The sequence below is a fragment of the Vombatus ursinus genome, unplaced genomic scaffold, assembly GCF_900497805.2.
Source record: "Vombatus ursinus unplaced genomic scaffold, bare-nosed wombat genome assembly UNPS02008961.1, whole genome shotgun sequence".
Taxonomy (NCBI): Eukaryota; Metazoa; Chordata; class Mammalia; order Diprotodontia; family Vombatidae; genus Vombatus; species Vombatus ursinus.
The window spans coordinates 3,534,828-3,554,372 of record NW_020948739.1 but is presented as its reverse complement, the minus strand read 5'-3'; the positions used below and the strand labels follow the sequence as shown (position 1 = coordinate 3,554,372).

General features: G+C 37.7%; 1 protein-coding gene across 2 annotated transcripts in view; it reads right to left on the bottom strand.

Moving 5' to 3' along the window:
• The window catches only part of ERICH5 (glutamate rich 5), a 29,239-nt gene extending 10,107 nt beyond the window's left edge, over positions 1 to 19,132 (bottom strand). For both annotated transcript variants that reach the window (XM_027849990.1, XM_027849991.1), the window contains exon 1: positions 18,790 to 19,132. In XM_027849990.1, coding sequence (XP_027705791.1) covers positions 18,790 to 18,880 — 91 coding nt within the window. In that variant the 5' untranslated portion in view covers positions 18,881 to 19,132. The remainder of the gene's footprint in view (positions 1 to 18,789) is intronic.
• Positions 19,133 to 19,545: the final 413 nt, after the last annotated feature.

Genomic DNA, 19,545 nt, shown 5'->3' with positions numbered 1-19,545 from the left:
CACAGGGTGAGTTGAAAATGAAGGGGTCATATCTGGAGAATAAAATTAAGGGGTGAGAGAGGAATATACTAGAAGGAGAAAGGGAGAGGTAGAATGGGGTAAATTATCCCACAAAAAAAAAACAAAAACAAAAGAAAAGGCTCTTACAGTGGAGGGGAAACAGGGGAAGGTGAGAGGGAATTGAGTGAATCTTATTCTCATAGGATTTGACTTAAGGAGGGAATAACATACACACTCAATTGGGTATGGAAATCTGTCTTACCCTACAGGAAAATAGGGGGGAGAGGGGACAAGAGAGTAGAAGATGATAGAGAGGAGGGCAGATTGGGAAAGGGAGTAATCAGAAGCAAATACTTCTGAGGAGGGACAGGGTCAAAAGAAAGAATAGAATAAATGGGTGGGTGGGATAGGATTAAGGGAAATAGAGTTAGTTTTTCACAGCTTGTCTACTATGGAAGTGTTTTGCATAACTGCACATGTATAACCTATATTGAGTTGCTTGCCTTTTCAATGAGTGTGAGTGGGGAGGGAGGAAGGGAGAAAATTTGGAACCCAAAGTTTTAAAAACACGTGTTAAAAAAAGATTTTTTCACATGCAACTGGGAAATAAGAAATACAGGAAATGAGGTACAGAAATTTATCCTGCCCTACAGGAAAATTGAAGGGGAAGGGGATAAGAGAAGGGGGGGGAGAAATAGAAGGGAAGACAGACTAGAGGAAGGAGTATTCAGAATGCGTGCCATCTTGGGGTGGGGGGAGGGGCAAGATGGGGTGAAAATTTGGAACTCAAAATCTTGTGGAAGTAAATGTTGAAAACAAAAAATAAATAAATTTATTAATTACAAAAATAAAAAAATTTTAAAAAAAAGAAAAAAAAATCAGACCAGTGTGCAAATTTAGGAACAAAAGATGGAGCAAAGATTTCTTTGAAATATCCCTTAGGCTTTTAACATAAAAGCTGAAAAACTATATGATCAAGCATCAAATTATCAGCAATGGAGGAAATGAATAAAATAGTTTCATGAATTTGTGAAGAAATTCATTCTGACAGGAAAATAAGTCTCAGATCTCTCACAAAGGATTTATAGGTTTGTTTGTTTTTTAAAGTGCCTTGGGGAATTAACAAGGAAATGAGTTTAAATGAGTCCTGTCAAATGATATTTTCTGGTCAAATGTTTACTACAATGATGAATACTGTCAGCAAAAAGAGACAATATTCATCGTCAACTTCAGAGCATATAAATTATTTAAAGCGACAGTTCCACAGTTGAAGAGTGGGTAGACATGTATTAATACTATCAAAATACAACTGTAAAATCATAATTTTGAAAAAAATATTTGTGGTACCACAGACCAGGGCATTAGGGAACAGGAGCACCCACTGCTGCCTGTCCCCCTCTGCGGTGCTCCTTCCCTTGGGGACCAGCCAGTTCACCCTAGTCCTCATTCATGGCATCTAGAAGTTACCATTTCCTCCTCTTTTCTACTATTTCTCTGTCTGGAGAAAACATGGGTTTCTTCTCTCCCCTGTTCCCCAAAAGCAGTACACCACAATCCAAGGTGTTTTAAAAGGGATTTACAGTACAGTCCTGTAGAGGGAAAGGAGATAATACTAGCTCACATACAGTATCTCTAATTTCTCTATTTCTGGCACCTTCCAGTGAGCAAGGCTTGTAATTTGGAATCATCTTTGGCTTTTCCCTCTCCCTCAATCCCTATATCCAAACAGTTGCCAAGTTCTGTTATTTCTAAATCCACAAGATCTTTCCCCTACCCAGCCCCTCCCTTATTGCTACTGGTTAGTTAACCCTCATCACTTACTGCCTGGACCTCTGATAAAGCCTAACTGGCCTCCCTGCCTCCATTCTGCCCATCCTCTGATCCTTCCCCCAGCTAGCCACATCACTCTGCTGCTCAAAAAACTTCAGTGGTTCCCTATAGAATAAAAATACACATTCCTTAACCTAGCTCTGAAGGCCTTACATAGTCTGGCTCCATCCTACATTTCTTGTCTGATTTCATTCTCCTATGCTGAGGTAGTTAGGTGGCACAGTGGGATAATGCTCTGGACCTGTAGTCAGGAAGCCCTGAGTTCAAATGCGGCCTCAGACACTTACTAGGTTTGAGACTCGGAGCAAATAATTTAGCCTCTTGTCTGCCTCAGTTTCCACAATTGTAAATGGGGATAATAACACCTATCTCGAAGGGCTGTTGTGATAATCAATTGAGATTATATGTGCCTAACACATAGCAGGAATGTAATAAATGCATATTCCCTTCCCCTTTACTTATTCTATGTTCCAGGCAAATATTTTTCAAAATATGTAATTTTACAGTTGTATTTTGATGGTATTAATCTATGTTCACATGTGTTGACTATCCCTCCTGACTAGGATGTACTTTCTTTTCACAAATACCTGTTCAAATTTATTCAAATCAGCCAACATTTATTAAGTGCAAGGCACTGTGCTAGATTCTGGGAATTAAAAAATGAAAAATGACATTGCCTTCGCCCTCAAGGAGCTTGTAAACCATTGGGTGGGGATGCAAGAAATAATGTCAGGTATGATGTGATTAAGGCAATGGAGAGATCCAGACAAAGGGTTTTAAGACAATTTGAAGAGATCCAGACAAAGTATTTTAAGACAATTTGAAGAGGCAGGGATCTTTTTTTAGCTTAAGGGAAGAAGATGTGGTAAGGAGAAGCTGATGCAACTCCCTTTGGAGAGCCTCCATTTTCTCAGTAAAACAGAAGATGAGGACATGGGCTGAAAGATTGGAGTAGGATACTCTGGGACAGTGAAGAGGTTTATGAAGGACACTGTAGGGACCATGATAGAAATTAAATTAAGAGAGGATAAAAAAACACAGCAGTGAGGCTCTACTTTAGAGGTAAGAACAAGAAATTGTACTGACAGTCATTAAGGTTGTGTATAGCAGCATGAGAGTAGGAGCAGAGAAAGCAGATGGTGGGGGTGACTCAGGATTGGACCTTATTTTTTTTTTTAAACAAACTCGCTTTATCCCTCCTCCCTTCCCCATCAATGAAAAATACTTCTTTAAATGGTTTCCCTAGATTTCAGGAATTATATGAATCTCGAGTTTGAAATCAAAAGACCCGGATTTGTGCACGAGGTAGCTGTGTGACTACAATTGTTACTTTAAAAACTTTAAAAAACAAACAATTAAGTCAAGTGACTTAATTTCTCTAAGCCTTGGTTTCCTCATCTGTAAAAAAAAAAAAGTGATGATACTACTTGTAGCATCTATCTCACCAATTTATGGACCTTTATAAACCCCAAAGTGCAACATAAATGGGTTGTTATGAAAGTCTTATGCAAACTATAACTACATAGATGTGTTGTTTTAATAGTAATATCCCCCAAAAAACTATATCAAGAACAATTTATGTAAAATATGGTATCTTCTTGGAAAACTGCTTAAGCTTGCTATGGTTCTGCCTACCTTTAAATTTATTATCATCACTCCTAAATAGAATTGAGTGTGGCTTTCAAGTTAAAGGGAAAGTCATACCAAAATATCATATCAATCACTGGATGACACCAAATTATATGGTCCCACTAAAAAACACATAGATATTTTCTTCAACTATATGAAAATATCGTTTGGACTGAATAAATGCAAAATTCTTAATGTGGGCCATGGAAGAATACAGACTGAAAGCTTTGAACGTACATCTGTAGATCAAATTGAACCAATGGGTGAAGGTAATATCTTAGTCTCTTCCAAGCAAGATACACCTAACATAAAGTTATCAAGAAGCTAGGACTTATAGGTTAAGAGAATTACTGGCATCCTAAAATCAAAGCTTAATGGGAAGAACATACTTACAGCAATCAACACCTATGTAATGCCAATCTTTTGGCATGGTAAAATGGACAATAATGGATTTAGAAGATATTCAAATCAAAATCCATGCACAGTTAATGAAACACAGGGCTCATTACCCCAAGGCAGGTATAGAAACATTTCCTCTCTAATAAAGAGGAATAGAATTGCTAGAGGTCCTCAGAGCACATAGTAAAGAGATTAAAAATTCATAGAAATACTTTTGGAACAAATACATCTCACATCACAAAGCAAAAACAAGTATGGGCCACTGGGTTTGTCAAAATAAATAGCTAAGATCCAAGAGTGGAATCCAAAGGCACTCTATAGGCAATATTCACATGAACTCTACCAAAAATATGTCAACCAAAAAGTGTCAAATATATGGCTGAGTCATGTAGATTTGTTTATAGAAAGAAAGATTATGATAATGATTCAGGATCAGGTCATTGCAACTAGAAAAATTAACTTTAAAAGATCCAGACTTATTAACCAATACAAATTATTCAGTAAAATGTTAGAAACTGTGCAACATGTCATTGAAGGTTGCAGAAATTTAGCAAATACCAGATTATCTAGGAAGTCATGATCTCTTATCTGGAATTATGTACCAGAAGCTTGCCTTCCCTTATAAACTAACAGATAACCCATCTCTGTACTGAAATTAAAATATCAAAATATTCTGAAAATTCAACAATCAAATTGTACTGGAACTAGAAGGAAAAGACTATCTTTTTATTATTCTCATCTGCAGCACTTAGCACAATGCATGGTATCTATTAGGCACTTAATAAATGTTTATTGGAGTGGATTGAATATGTCATTCAGATGCCTTCTTCCACTATCTCTTCTTTTACCCTTCTCTCATATGAAGAGGTGGCCCTTTTTCTTACCAAAGCAAACCCATGTACCTGCGCAAAATATCCTATTCCATCTCACTACCTCCAAAAGATTGCTCCCTCTGTCATCTCCTCTCTCACATGTCTTCAGTCTCTCCCTGACTGCTTCCCTACTGACTGCAAATATGCCTATGTCTCTCCCCTCTCATCCCCACTATCACCCCATATCTCTTCTGCTCTTTGTGGCTGAACTCCTTGAGAAGGCAGGATTCAACAGGTGCCTCCATTTCCACTTCTCTTGGTCTCTTCTTAACTCCGTAATCTGTCATCTTATCATTCAGCCAAAACTGTTCCTTCCTAAGTTACCAGTGATCTCTTGATTGCCAAATCCAATGGCCTTTTCTCAGTCCTTATCCTTCTTGACCTGTCTATAGCCTTTGACACTGTTGATTAGCCTCTTGTCCTTGGTACTCTCTTCCATCTAGGTTTTCACTACCTTACTCAAACTTCAGTGGTTCCCTCTCATCTCTAGGATCAAATACAAAATGCTCTGTTTGGCATTCAAATCCTTTCATAATCTAACCTTCCTCTACCTTTCCAGTCTTCTTCAACCTTACTCTCCTCCACTTTGATTCAGTAACACTGGCCTTCTTGCTATTCCTTACAGGAGACACTCCATCTCATTGCTCTGGGCATTTTCTCTGGTTGTCCCCCAGGTTTACAATGCTCTCAACTTCTCATCTCCATCTCCTGATTTTTGTCTTCCCTTCAAGTCCCAGCTAAAATCCTACCTTCTACAGGAAGCCTTTTCTAATCCCTCTTAATTCTAGTGCTTTGTCTTTGTTGATCATTTCCTATTTATCCTTTCTTTAGCCTGTTTGTGCATAGTTTTTTTTTTTTTTTTGCATGTTGTCTTTCCCATTAGATTGTGAGCTCCTTGAGGGCAGAGACTGTCTTTTGCTTTTCTTTGTATCCCCAGTGCTTTGCATATAGCAGGCACTCAATAAATGTTTATTGACTGGCCAACTCATTCCTTCTTTAAAATCCAAACCTGGCTCCTCATGCCAGTATTACAATACTACCACTTTGTATTTGTATACAACCTTTCTCTCAAGGATGTCCATTTGAAGGTTTAGAGTCAGCATAAATGTTGGAATTTCTGCCATCACCCTGCTTTGGGTTACAAAGGAAGGGTTCTCATATGGAAAGTGTTTTTTAAGTTTTGTTTTCAATCCCTTTTGTTATGTAATGTTTACTAAGTATATTATTTCCAAATCCAAACCTATTACTTAAAGAGTAGGGAAAGGGAGGGGGAGAAGGATTTTGTTTTATCTCCCCCCATGCCACATTCCACCTAAATTGTACAATTATCTGTGGGTAGCAGGCTTGTCCAATCCATTCTGGACTCTTTATCCCTCTAGATTGTAGAGTAAATCTATCCTACCATGCACACATTTGCTGTGACAGCTGAACTAACAAAACTGATGTTGTACACCCTGATGTGATAGACACACAAAGAAACAAAACACTAGGCAACACCACTTAGGGATTAAAATCATAAACAAACACACCTGGGAACACATTATGGTAAGAGGACAGGGAAACATGATTTATTGCCCAAAGTAGAAACAGCAAACTTCTACTAAGCACGGGGCTCATTCAAATCAATGTCTCCTAACCTGTGAGCCACTATACAATAAAGAGAGTGTGTGTGTGTGTGTGTGTGTGTGATATACATATTCCTAATAAAGTATAAGACAAGGGCATCAGCTGATAAAGAAGAGGAAGGGCTAGAGGAATGTGATTATAAAGTGACAAGATCAATTTTTTTCCCTAAACAAGCATACCAGAACTTACACATCCCAATGAGTGTCCATCACAAAGAGTCACCTGAAGAAGCCACACCCCTATTTCAACAATGCCGTCACTGATCAAATCATTTTTGGAACTCCTCTTGTGAATTTCCTTTAAGGCCAGTTTGTAAGGTGATAGTAGGTAAGAGTAGAGTCATGCAACAAAACCAGTTTCATTGCTTTGTAATTACTGCTGTCAAACTAGAACTCTGAGTCCAGAGAGAAGTCAGGGTCAGAGGCTTGAGACTTTCTGGGAACCAAATAGAAAGTAGCAACATTGAACAAAGAGTTGTAGAAAAGAAAGAGAGCAGATTTTTGCTTGAAAACCCTTTTCTTATCTCTGACATGGGAACATTCTGTCACTCAATGGGGCTGAACCATCCTGTGTAACTCTCCCATACAATCCCTTCTTCCTTTAAGGCAAAAAGAGGTTTCTGGGTCATGCAATGGGCAGGTTATTTTAGGTTGTTCTTTTGACCCATCAGGGAAGTTCAGGAACAGGACAGAAGGGAGACTAAAGGGACAGTTTCGAACATGACCTTAAGGCACAGTTCAACCTTTATGCTGGGAAACAGGGACCCAGCCAGCATGGCCACTCACATCTAAGTCACATCTATCAGCAACCTGAGAGTGTTTCAGTATCTGTGTGTAAACTCCAGTGACCAAGGGGTGAGGGAGGAAAGTGTCAACTCAGTAAACAAAAAGAAAATTAATCACCTTTTATTCCCTTATTCTTCATTTTTAGAAAAACAAAAATGGCATCACCCAGTTTGACTACCTACTTTATTGACCAGATTTGTCTCTAAGTGACTTTAGACTACTTCCCAAAATCAAATCTCTGATCTCTGGCTTCAAATAATGACTCTTCACCTTTAAGGATGATCAAAAGATGGATCATGTTCTGAAGACAATTCCAAAGGATCATAGATAGAAAGGCCTTCAGAGGTCAATCCTCTCCTTTAACAACTGAGAAAATTGAGTCCTGGGGAGGCTAAAGGTCACATAGGCCGTGTCAGGGGCATGATTTGAATCCAAATCCTCTGACTTCAAAGCCAGTACTCTTCTACTGTACACAGAATTCCACAAGTGTTTGAGCTTCAAATAAAATGAATAACTCCTTAAGGTGGCTACTTTGGAGGGAATAAAACTCATTTGGATGTACAAGTTCTGATACAGATATGTATAATATATATACACAGATACATACACACTAGAATATGTGTATATATACATAGATATGTGTATTTATACAATCATATATATGTGTGTATGTGTGATACACACACATACACCCCAGATGAGATAATATTTGTAAAGTACCTACCACAGTATCTGGCAAATAGTAGGTGCTTAATAAATGCTTGTTTACTTCCCAACTGGTGTGTATATATATACATATATATGTGTGTATGTATGTATGTATTTATAAGTACATTTTAAAAGTATATATTATACATGTATTTTAAAACTCACTACTTCAATAGTCATGCCTATACTCCTAAATCCCAAGATCTAAATTTTGATACACTTAATGCTGTATACTAATTTTGTAAATTTTAAATTCCTTTGTGGGAGGTAGAGGGAGAATGGCCTCAGGGGATCAAGTTCTAGGTTTTTGAACCTGAGGTTGTAAAACATTAACATGAAAGTCAAACTTAACATAGGAGCTGAAACTTTTGGCAACCTTACAGAACAATCATTTTCATTTGGTTACATGACAATGTTAGAACAAGGATTCTTTGTTCTACATTCCCCCTTCTCTACCCATTAGTAAGAGACATCTGGTGTCCCCTCTCTATCCAATCTAGCCCCGGGCAGACTCTGGCTTCTCCTTCTTGAGCCAGCATCCTCTCTTTAGTTCATTCTGATCTTTCCATCCTAATGCACTCCTACATTTCTACTATTCCAGATGTCCAAACTCATTTTCTTTCATGGTCTACAGGTGTAAGAGGGATAACTAGGTGGTGCAGTGTTTGGAGCATTAGGGCTGGAATTACGAATACTTGCGTTCCAATCTGACCTTAGACACTTGCTGGCTGTGTAACTCAGGGCAAGACACTTAACCTCTGTCTGACTCAGTTTCCTCAGTATCTTTCCATTCATATCTGAGTCAGTTTCCTCAACTATAAAATAGGGATCATAATAGCACCTATTTCCCAGGATTGTTGTGAAGATTTGTAAAGGACTTAGCACAATGCCTGGCAAATAGTAGGCACTTAATAAATGCTTGCTTATTTTCTTCCTTCCCAACTGGTTAATAGCAAGAATAAGTGCCATTTAGATAATTCTTTAAGATTTGAAAAGCAAAATTCAAAATATATTTATTATGTCCCCTGCAACATGTAAGATGCTTTATATCAATCAATCTGTTGATAATCAATCAATAAACATTTATTAAGTGCCTACTATGTGCTAGACATTGTCCTAAGACTTTACAAATAGTATTTCACTTTATATCCATTATCTCATTTGATCCTCACAATGACCTGGTACTATAGGCATTATGATCCTCATTTTACAGATGAGAAAATTACAAGAGTCAGAGAGATTAAGTTGCACAAGGATGGTCAGGGGATCTCAGGCTGGGATTTGAAACCAGAGCTTGCTTATATCCAAATCCAGGGCTATTCCCGCTATCCCATACTGCTGTGGTCCCCCAAAGTCTCATTTTTATCTTTCTATTCATGTAAAGTGCTTTGCAAATCTTAAAGCAATATATACAAGCTTGTTATTATTATTCACCTTTTGCTAGAAGCGATTGATATGTTTGCATTTTTAGTGGTCCATTCTGTTTTACATGTCATTTTGAGGTAGATCATCTGTAGAGAAAGAGAATCATGGGATCACAGTATCCTAAAGTTTAGAAGGAACTTCAGAGGCCACATCTAAGCTAATATCTTACTTTTACAGGTAAGAAAATGCCTTAGATACTTACTAGCTGTGTGACCCTGGGCAAGTCACTTAAGTTCTATCTGCCTCAGTTTTCTCATTTGTAAAATAGGGATAATAATAGCACCTATCTCCCAGGGTTGTTAGAAGGATAAACATAAAGTGCTATGCAAACCTTAAAATGCTATATAAATGCTAGCTGTCATAATTATTATTATTAGAAAAATTAAACTCCAGAGAGGTTCAGTGCTTTGCCCAAGGTTATAAAGTTGGTAAAAATCAGGGGTGGGGATTTGAACCCAGATCCTCTGACTCTAGAGCCAGTGTTATTTTCACTGCATGGTACCCAGAAATAGGTGGCCAGATGGTGATATATCCCAAGGAAGGAGAACTGAATCACACTCTTAATTGAAATACACTAAATATGAGAAAATTCCAATATGGAGAGAAAATAAAAGAATTTGAATTCTCTTTTAAAGCTCATTTTAAAGGAAACTTTCCAGATGTGCTATAGTGGAAAGAGCATTGGATTTGGAGTCAGAGGACATGGATTAGAATGGTGGCCCTGTTATTTATCATCCATGTCCATGATCAAGTCATTCTGGGCCTCAGTTTACCCATCTGTTAAATCAGGGGGGTTGCACCAGATGGCCTTCTGGAGTCCCTTCCAGCTCTCCATCTAGATCAAGAGTTCTTAACCTAGGAACCATGAACTCCTTCTTATTTTTAATCTTTCGACAACTCCATTTCATTATAAAGGGTTTCCTTTGCAATACTATGTATTTTATTTCATGCATTTAAAACCACTCTTCCAAGAAGGGGGTCTATAGACTTTAATAGACTGCCAAAGGGGTCCAGGACACACACAAAAAGGTTAGAGAATCCCTGATCTAGATCTTCTAATCCTTTAAGCTCATCTCAGTTTACTGTCTTACCTCTGCACTAAGAAAAAAACATAGAATCATAGACTTCCAGCTGGAAGGAACCTTAGAAGTCATCTACACCAACCCCGTCAGGGAACTAAGGCCCAAGTTAAACATCCAAAGTCACATGGCCGGGATGGGATTCCAACCCAAATCCTCTAAATGCATTCAGCATCATCTTGTTCATGGTGTGGGAGAAAAGTGCTGTATTTGAAGTTAATTATTATTACTTAGAATAAAGGATCAATCCTTTAGAACTGACCATGACTGAAAAATATGGTACATAATACAGAGTTTGGGGGAACCCCAAAGGATGTAAGAAATCCATTTAATGTCCATCTATCTTACTGGCAAGATTTATTATCAAAAACAATGCCAGAAGACAAACTTTGGCTTTATGTCAATATGAATAATAATTGCTCTCATTTATGTAGTGCTTTTTTTTGCTCTAGGGAGTAATTTCCTCATAACAGAATCAGAATAAGTATTACTATCACAGCGTTTGTTGGTTTCTTTGTTTGACTTCAACCCTTCCAAAAAAACTTGTGATTACAGTGGAATGGAACCTCTCTTCATAGATGTCGATCGAATCTCTTCCATGCCTTGGTAGATCAGTTGTTACAGCAAACGTAAAATCACCACCTCATGGCCAGCCTCTCAGGCAGGGATGAACTTCTCTGCATTTAACCAAGTCAGTCCTTGGACAGCAGCCATTTAGTCTATCATCCACAAGCTGTACGTGAAGGCTTTCTAGCTCGGTAAATCCAGCCAGAGCTTCTGCTCCATCGCCCATTTTAACAATGAGGAAATCAAAGTTCCAGAAAATAATTTACCAATGGTCTATTTTAAAGATGGGGAAATTGAATCTCAACAGAGACTAAGTGATTTACTATCTGATAATTATTGAATGTCAGATCTGGGTTTTAATAAGGACTTATGACTTCAACTCCAGAGCTCTTTCTTTTGTACCACACTTCCTCTCTATGAAGAAGGGTAATTATTTACAGGAAAAGTGAAAGAAATCTTGCAGGGTACGCTACTTCACAGGTAGAGTAAAAAGCATTGGGTGAATCCAATAAAATGTAAGCTCACTGAGAATAGTTACTCTATCACTTTTGTATTTGTATCCCTGGCACCTAGCAAAGTGCCTGGCACACAGTATATGCTTAATAAATGCCTGCTGATTGATGAGAGTCAGGGCACCAGGTTCTAATCCTGGTGCTGTCATTAACTAGTTGTGTGACCAGGGGTGAGCCCTTTGACCTTCCTAGACCTTAGTTTCTTCAACTTTAAAATTGAGGGAATTGAACTGTGATTGAGGGGATTGAATCTGTGATCTTATGACCAGATAATCCCTACCTAACTTTTCCAGCTGATTCTATTGTGCCCTCTGAAACATTGCAAGAAAAAAAAGTCCTTGATAGCTGCTCAATGTAAGTAAGAGAGACCGTGCAGATTTATAGGCATCTGAAGTGGGGTGTATAGTCTGAATGGGAATGCTAAACTAAATGCTATGGCTGAAACATAATGCAAGGAAAAGTCCTGCCTGTTGAAAACCGTTAAAGCAAGGGCAAAACATTCTAGAACACATGCAATTAATGCCTCAGGGATTTTAAGGCACACAGTAGCATTTTAACCAAATTTAAGCTTCATATATGTTATAACTATAAGCAAAAATATCCTGTATGAACATGGTAAAAATCTATTAGAAAATCACTTAGTGTCCTGGTAATAGTTCTATTGTAATAGTTGGAGAAAGAATAATTAAGTGAAGAATTGTCTTTCTGTGAAAATATTGAACAAGCATTGACTCTTGCAATTTACAAAACACAATTTATATACACTTATGGAATTCCAGCCCATTCAGGCAATGTTGCCGGAAAAGGCAAGGAAGACTGAAGGTTAAAATAAACATGTTATTCTTGCTGATTATCAAAATGTAAATATGAATGTACTTAAACTGGGTAAAAAAAAAAGTCCTTCCCTGTTTACAGACAGTTGCCCCAGTTCTTAAGCTGTAACATTTTCTTCTTTGTCTTTTTTTATTTAAATCCTATACTGAACAAACACCAAAAGAAAAAAATTAGCATTTTCGTATACAAAGAACAGAAAAATGGTGACTGCCTATGAATCCTCACAACTTAATTTTCATTACAGCCTCTTTTTTTAAAAAGGTTTATGATAAATCCAACATGCTACTTTCAAAGCTCTCCTGCTTATTTGTCATTCCTTCCTTTCTTTTCTGTTCATTTTCCTTTAATGAGCTGTGACATTTTATAAAGAAGGAAAGGTCTCTTGGAGAGGCAAGAGTGCTCATAGCAGGATAAGATGGGGTGAAGTATTGTTTTGCATTGCTTGATAAATGCTTGCAGGGTTGGATTGGCTTTTTTTGAATGCTAACCTTTTCTATCTCAAATGCAATGTAAATTGCCTTTGGCTAAATTAAGATATGTGAAGTCAATAGAAACTCTGCACAGTGCCTTGAGTACAATAAATGCTTGTTATTTTGTATTGTATTGATTATTTCAATAAATATTTATTAATGTAAAAATACTATGCTAGGCCTGGAGATACAAAGAAAAAAAATGATACATTCCCGGTACTCGAAGTGTTTACAATCCCATGATTTTTTTTTTTTGGTAGTAACTCTTTAATGTATCATGTATACATTAAGTATGTAATTTATACATTTTTGTGTTATAGTTACTGGGCTGGTCTTATTCCCTTACTATACTGTAAATTCTATGAAGGCACGGAATGTATATTATCTAAACTTTATATCTCCTCTTAGCATAATGCTTTGCATACAATGGGTGATTAATAAATTGTTGCATGGATAAACTAATATATACACACAAATAATTCTAATAATATATAGGAGACTCAGTCAATGGGGAAGGAAGGATCACTTCCAGCTTGGTGGGACAGGTGAAGAGCAAAAAGTGGGATAGGAAAAGAAGGGACTGGGCATCTGGGACAGCGACAGTGTTGTATGAAATCACAGGGTGTTAAGTAGTTCAATTTAACTTGAATTTTGCGTATGTAAAGGGCATCAGTGTGAGATGAAGCTAGATTACAGAGGGTCCTGAATGCCAGACTAAGAAATGTATATTTTATCCTGTAGGCAATGGGGAAACCACTAAAGATTTCTGAGCAGTGAGTGATGTGATCAGAATCACAGGGCATTGGCTACAAAACAGAGATTCTTAACCTTTTTTTGTATCATGGGCCCCTTGGCAGTCTGGTGAAGCCTATGGATCCGTTTTCAGAATATTTATAAATTAATAAAAGACATGAGATTCCAAAGGAAACTAATTATATTGAAATACAATTGTCAACATTTTTTTTTTAAATTCATGGACCCTCTGAAATCTATCCTTGGATCTGTTATTAAGAATTCCTTCTGTAAAATGACTTTACATTTGCAATTTGTATCTGCAGCAAGAAATTAAGTTGTGCCTGTACCTATAAATATAAAAAAGTAAAGATTCAGCCTGGATAATTCTTCATCCAATTAGAAAGTGTGCAATATCCTGTAGGGTTCCTATGGGGAGGAAACTGCATTTCCATGTCCCATTCTAACCCTCCTCTTGAACTGTTGCTAATGGCTCCTGTGGCTGATCTGAAAAGAATATAAAGAAGTGACAGCATCTACAACTGATCACATTCATTTAATAAGGCAATCCTCAAATGAAAGAAGGATAATACTTATAGAATAACCCTTCTCCTGGAGGAGGAGAGGAAAAGAGAGAAAGTATAGTAGGCATTTCATTAACATACATTAACATGGTTGCCAAGTGGATAGAGCACTGGCCCTGGAGTCAGGAGGACCTCAGTTCAAAACCAACCTCAGACACATAATACTTCCTAGCTGTGTGACTCTGGGCAAGTCACTTAACCCCAAGTGCCTCACTTAAACAAACAAACAAACAAAAAAAAAAACATACATTAACCTGCAGGTCTAAGCCACCTAAATTTCCACAAGAAAATAAGGTTCACTGTATCTCAAAATAAAGATTAGCATCTATTCGATAAGAATTCCCAAGAATGAAAAAATTTCTACAATATTATTAACAAGTATTTACAAACCAGAAGGTAATAAATACATCATGAATTATTATTCAAAATGTTAGTCAAATTTACTCTTGTAAAATATTCATGAAAATAACTAATGTACAAATTGAGGACACTTTCAATGAAAACAAGTCAAACCAATAAGCATTTGTAAAGCATCTAATATGTGCCCAAAACATGAGAAAAATGACAAATGATGATACTTACATAACACTTTATAGTTTGAAAAAACCTTTTATGTACACCATCTCATTTGAGCCATGGAGCCCCCATGTGGCAGCCACCGTATTGTGACTTCCATTTTACAGATGAGGAAACTGAGGCCTATAGTGGTTAAGTGAATGTCCAAGGGTCACACAGAGGTAGAATTTGAATCCAGATCTACCTGACTCCAAATCCAGTACTTTTTACATTGAACTACTCAGACTTTCAGTGCAGAACAAGGAGCGCCCAAAACTAAGAATTTGGTTTTCACTATAGTCTCTTGAATATAACACTGAATCTCTTGCCTCTGTGCCTTTCCCCCTACCTAGAATGCTCTTCTTCTTCATCCTGGCTTTTCAGTTTGCCTGGTTTCCTTTAAGGCTCATATCACATTCTACCTACTTAGGAAGACACCCTGTCACCCCATCTGCTAGTATCTTCCCTTCTGAGATTACCTTCCATTTATCTATCTGGTTTGTACCTAGTTATTTACATGTTGTTTCCCCCACTAGAATGTGATATTCTAGAGGGCAGGGACTGTTTCTACTTTTCTGTGTATCCCTAATGCTCAGCATAGTGCCTAGCACATAGTAAGTGCTTAATAAATGCTTGTTGACTGATTAACTAACTAGGGCTACCTCTTTTTATGACCAGAAGAAAGGAGTGAATAGGTGACAATGAAGTCAAGTTTTGAATAAAGTTGACAAAGTTCCCATCAAATGGTCTCAATCTCAGTAAAGTAGGAATTTAAGTCATCTGTTATATGGGAAATATGAAAAATGGGATGAGGCTGAGGGCTTCAGAAAAGAGGACAGTGAAAGAGCTACTGAATGAATAAGAGAATGTATAACAAGAATTACCCAGCAGAAGTGAGGGCTCAGGTATTCTCCACCTGAAAAATGGGGGGAAAAAAAGGAAGCAATACAAAATTTTTTGTCTTTTATATCTCCAGGTCCAATACAGTGTCTTGCACTTGGTAGGACTTAAGATATTTATTGAAGTGAAATCATCTGAATGCAATTCAACCTAGCATACGTTTATTAAATGCCTACTATGTGAAGCGTCTGAAGATTCTACACATCTGAGCTCAGCCAAAGGGGTGATTGCTCTGCATTTGGGACAGAAAGGGCTGATTTTTTACCAAATCCAATCCAATCCAATAGTTCTACTGCTTGCTAAGTTCAATAATAAGTTCAATGAGGACAGGGACTATGTTGTATCTAATCTTTGTATCTTGTACCTTCCCCAGTATCTAAATAGTGTTCTGAAAAGACAAAATAAGTATTTATAAATGCTTGTTGATTAATTGGAAAAAAATAGTTATTTAATAAATATTTGTGGAATTTGAAGGATTTTTGCCATCCCAAGCTAGAACTCTAAATGGAGTTTCCAGTATAACTATGATTAGTAGTGGGTAGATTCTAAAATACTCTCAGTACAATACTTCAAATGCATTACATACTGTGTTCTCCAAAGTATGTAACCTCCTTGGAAGAAAGCTCTATTTCATTTGCTTTATCTTTGCATTCCCAAAGCTTGGATAAATTTAAATGTTTCTTGAACTGAATGTATGCCATTGTTTCAGTGGTAAAATGTGTTCCAAATTCTAAACTACTGATATAAAAACTTTAGATTATAACCTTTCAAAATCAAGGGGCAGCTTGTATAGTATGTTTTGTTCTACAGCAAAAGGGTAGAGAGTCATATGAAATGTGATGGATGAAAAAAATTAAAAATTAAATATTACTAAACAGAGTTTCAGTATTCTTTGTTTAAAATGTTTTCTTTTTTTTGCTTTTTGGTGAGGCAATCAGGGTTAAGTGACTTGCCCAGGGTCACACAGCTAGTAAGTGTCATGTGTCTGAGGTCGCATTTGAACTTAGGTCCTCTTGACGCCAAGGCTGGAGCTCTATCTACTGCACCACCTAGCTGCCCCTGTTTAAATTTTAATGCCTGTTTCCCTTGCTTAAATTATTTATCAGGCCTCCAAAGATCATGAAATTGAAAAGTTGATGAATATACAGTAGTGTCAAATGTCTAACCACTGCCTGCCTGGTGGATCAAAAGCAAAATGCACAGAACAACCATCTATTGACTGATTCGATTCACGCATTAGGGAATGGGCATATTATATAAACTAATCTGAAATAATTTACCTACTTAGCTATATTGGTTTTCCCAAATTGTCTTATTGATTTCAGAGCATATCTTCCAATGCAAACTATGTGAAAGCAGAATAGCAAAGGAAGCACACCCTAAATGCCAAATTATGATTACACAATTTTACTAATAGGTATTGAGAAAAAGATGCTAAATGTAGTTGAGTCAAAAATTGTACCAACTACAGATAATTTTGCCTTATTTACCCCAACAGTAACAGCTCCCAGGAGACAATAGTTCTATCATTTATATTTTACAAATTACATGCAGCCTAATCTTTACCACCACCCTATGAAGTGGGTAGTGCAAAAATTATGATCTCCATTTTATAGACTCCAAGAGCATTTGAACTTGAATATTTTATGTTCAACAAGCTAGACCCAACAATGGTCATAGGGTTAGGAAGAGACTGAGTAAAGATCCAAAGCCAGAATTCTTTTTCATCCAAATACAGGACTTTCCACTATATCAAACTCCTTTTCATAGTAACAAAAGTATTGAAACCATTTCTTGGATACGTTTTTAAAAAATTATTTCAAAATCTCCTTATGTTTTATTATATCTATTCCAGAAACAAAACAAAGAAACAAAGAATCTTGTGATATGGAGCTTTATACAAATTATGTTCATTTCCTTAAGTAGGGAAAACAATCTCCAACTAATACGAGTCTTCTAGCCTAAGCAAAGAAGTAAAGGACTGAATTATTCATTAATAATTATTAAATCAGTATTAGTGAGATATTTATTGTTCTCTCTTCTGATAGCTCAAAAGGAGAAATTTGTCCATTTTTTTGCAGAAAGAAACTATAACTACATAAAGATTTTAAACTAAATCTAGCTTTGAAGAAGGTATTAGGGAAGATTGAAAGAATTCTGACTACAATTACCTTGTTCTTTCCATTGTACTCTACTAGGTATATCAGAAAATACTTTAAAAACGAAAATATTGGTTGTGTATTTGTATTATTTAAAAACATTGGTTGTCAAGTTAATGGCTTGCTTGCCATAACAGTGATGGCGTCAAGTTTTTATGCAAAAACTTCTCAAATAAGATTTAACTTGGAAACTAAAAGAGTTGAGAGAAGGGAAGAAAAATTTTTTTGGAATAATATAATCAGTCTTTCCTTAAAGAAAAATTTAGAGAGAACACAAGATATAACTAATTATATGTAAGTTTTTAATCTTAATCTGATCTTCCAAATATTTTGAAATTAAAATAATCATGGGGCTTAGCTTCTGTTTACAACTTGTGGTCTCAGAGGGTTGGATGGGAGGTTCTCAGAAGTTGTGACTTGCCTAGGTTCACACCTCTAGTATATGTCAGAGGCAGAGCTTGAAACCCTGTCAAGCTTCCTGGCTCAAGACCAGACCCACTCTCTACCCACTAACCTTGGCTGGCTCTTGGAAAAATACATATGCTAAGTACAATTTATGATATGACTCCCCCCTGCCACGCTTTTAAGGAAAAAAGAGGGAGGTTCTTAGCTAACCCTATTTCACAACTGAGACAAATTTCCACTACTTATTATTATATGTGATTATTTTAAAATACGGTAAAAATGAACGAACATAAATTGTTTCCTTACACAGAAACCCAGAGAAACCTGGTCCAGAGGACTACAAGGTGGGTGGGGGAGAGAGGAAGATATAGGCTAGGAAGGAAGGAAAGATGGAAGGAAGGAAGAAAAACATCTGGCAGATCTCTCTCTCTCTCTTTCAACAGGTCACCAGGTTTCAGGTGAAAAAAAAATCTTTTAGGGGCCAGATCTTTTTCTTCATTTTTCCAGGTTTGGAAATAGATGTCAGAATTCCTTTCAGCCAACCATCTGGACAGAGCAACTCTTTCATTACTAAGTTTCCCTCGGGGCATCCCTACAGGATGGTAAGAAGTTTTACTGCCCAAGCTCCCTAGGTTCTGCGTCCTGGTAGGAAATGGGAGATAGAGACTCCAGGTAAGCTGGGGGAACGGAGGAGAGGGAGGGGGTCTTGGCTACTCACCGCTTTGCTTCAGTCCGTTGGTAACACCGGTCTTGGTCACTGGCCTGCTGCTCTCCTGGGACTGCGTTTGGGTGCTGCTGGAACACCCCATTGCTGTGACGATTGCTGTCAATGCCGGCTGCTGGGACTCTGAGGAAGGAGCAGAAGTCTCCCGAGAGATTCCACCTCCAGCCCTTCTCCTGGGCACGTGACCCACCCCCTACCAAGCTCCAGCTGGGATTACAAGAGCCCTTTAGAAAATGACCAGCGCGGTGGCTCCGGCAGATGCAGCCCTGGACAGTAAGGTAGAGAAACCTGCTGAGAAGGCGCTGCACTCTTTGACTGCAGGCTGCAGTGGCCGGGACGAGAGAGGCGGAGCGTTGTCATGTATGTATCAATAGCATTGAGCAGATTTCTCCTCCACTCTCTATTGGCCGGAGGAAGTGAACTGATGGGCGGGAGTGGTGGACCACATGGCAGGGACACACAGAAGGGGCAGGCAGGCGGGCAGGAGAGTGAAAGAGCTGAACTTACTTGTAGATTAGGCTGAAAAGCAAAGAGAAGTAAAGGGAGAAAAAGGACACGCAGGGGAACGGGGTAGCAAGAGAGCGAAGGAAAACAAGGATTAGGAATGAAGGCTGGAAAGACAAAAGGAAGTAGGAGAAAGACCATAGAAGACAGCGGTGATGCCGTCTGGAAAGGGCTAAGCAAACAGAAGACCTGGGTTCAAATCTCTCCCCGATGATCACTACCTGTGTGAGTGATCACGGGCAAGTC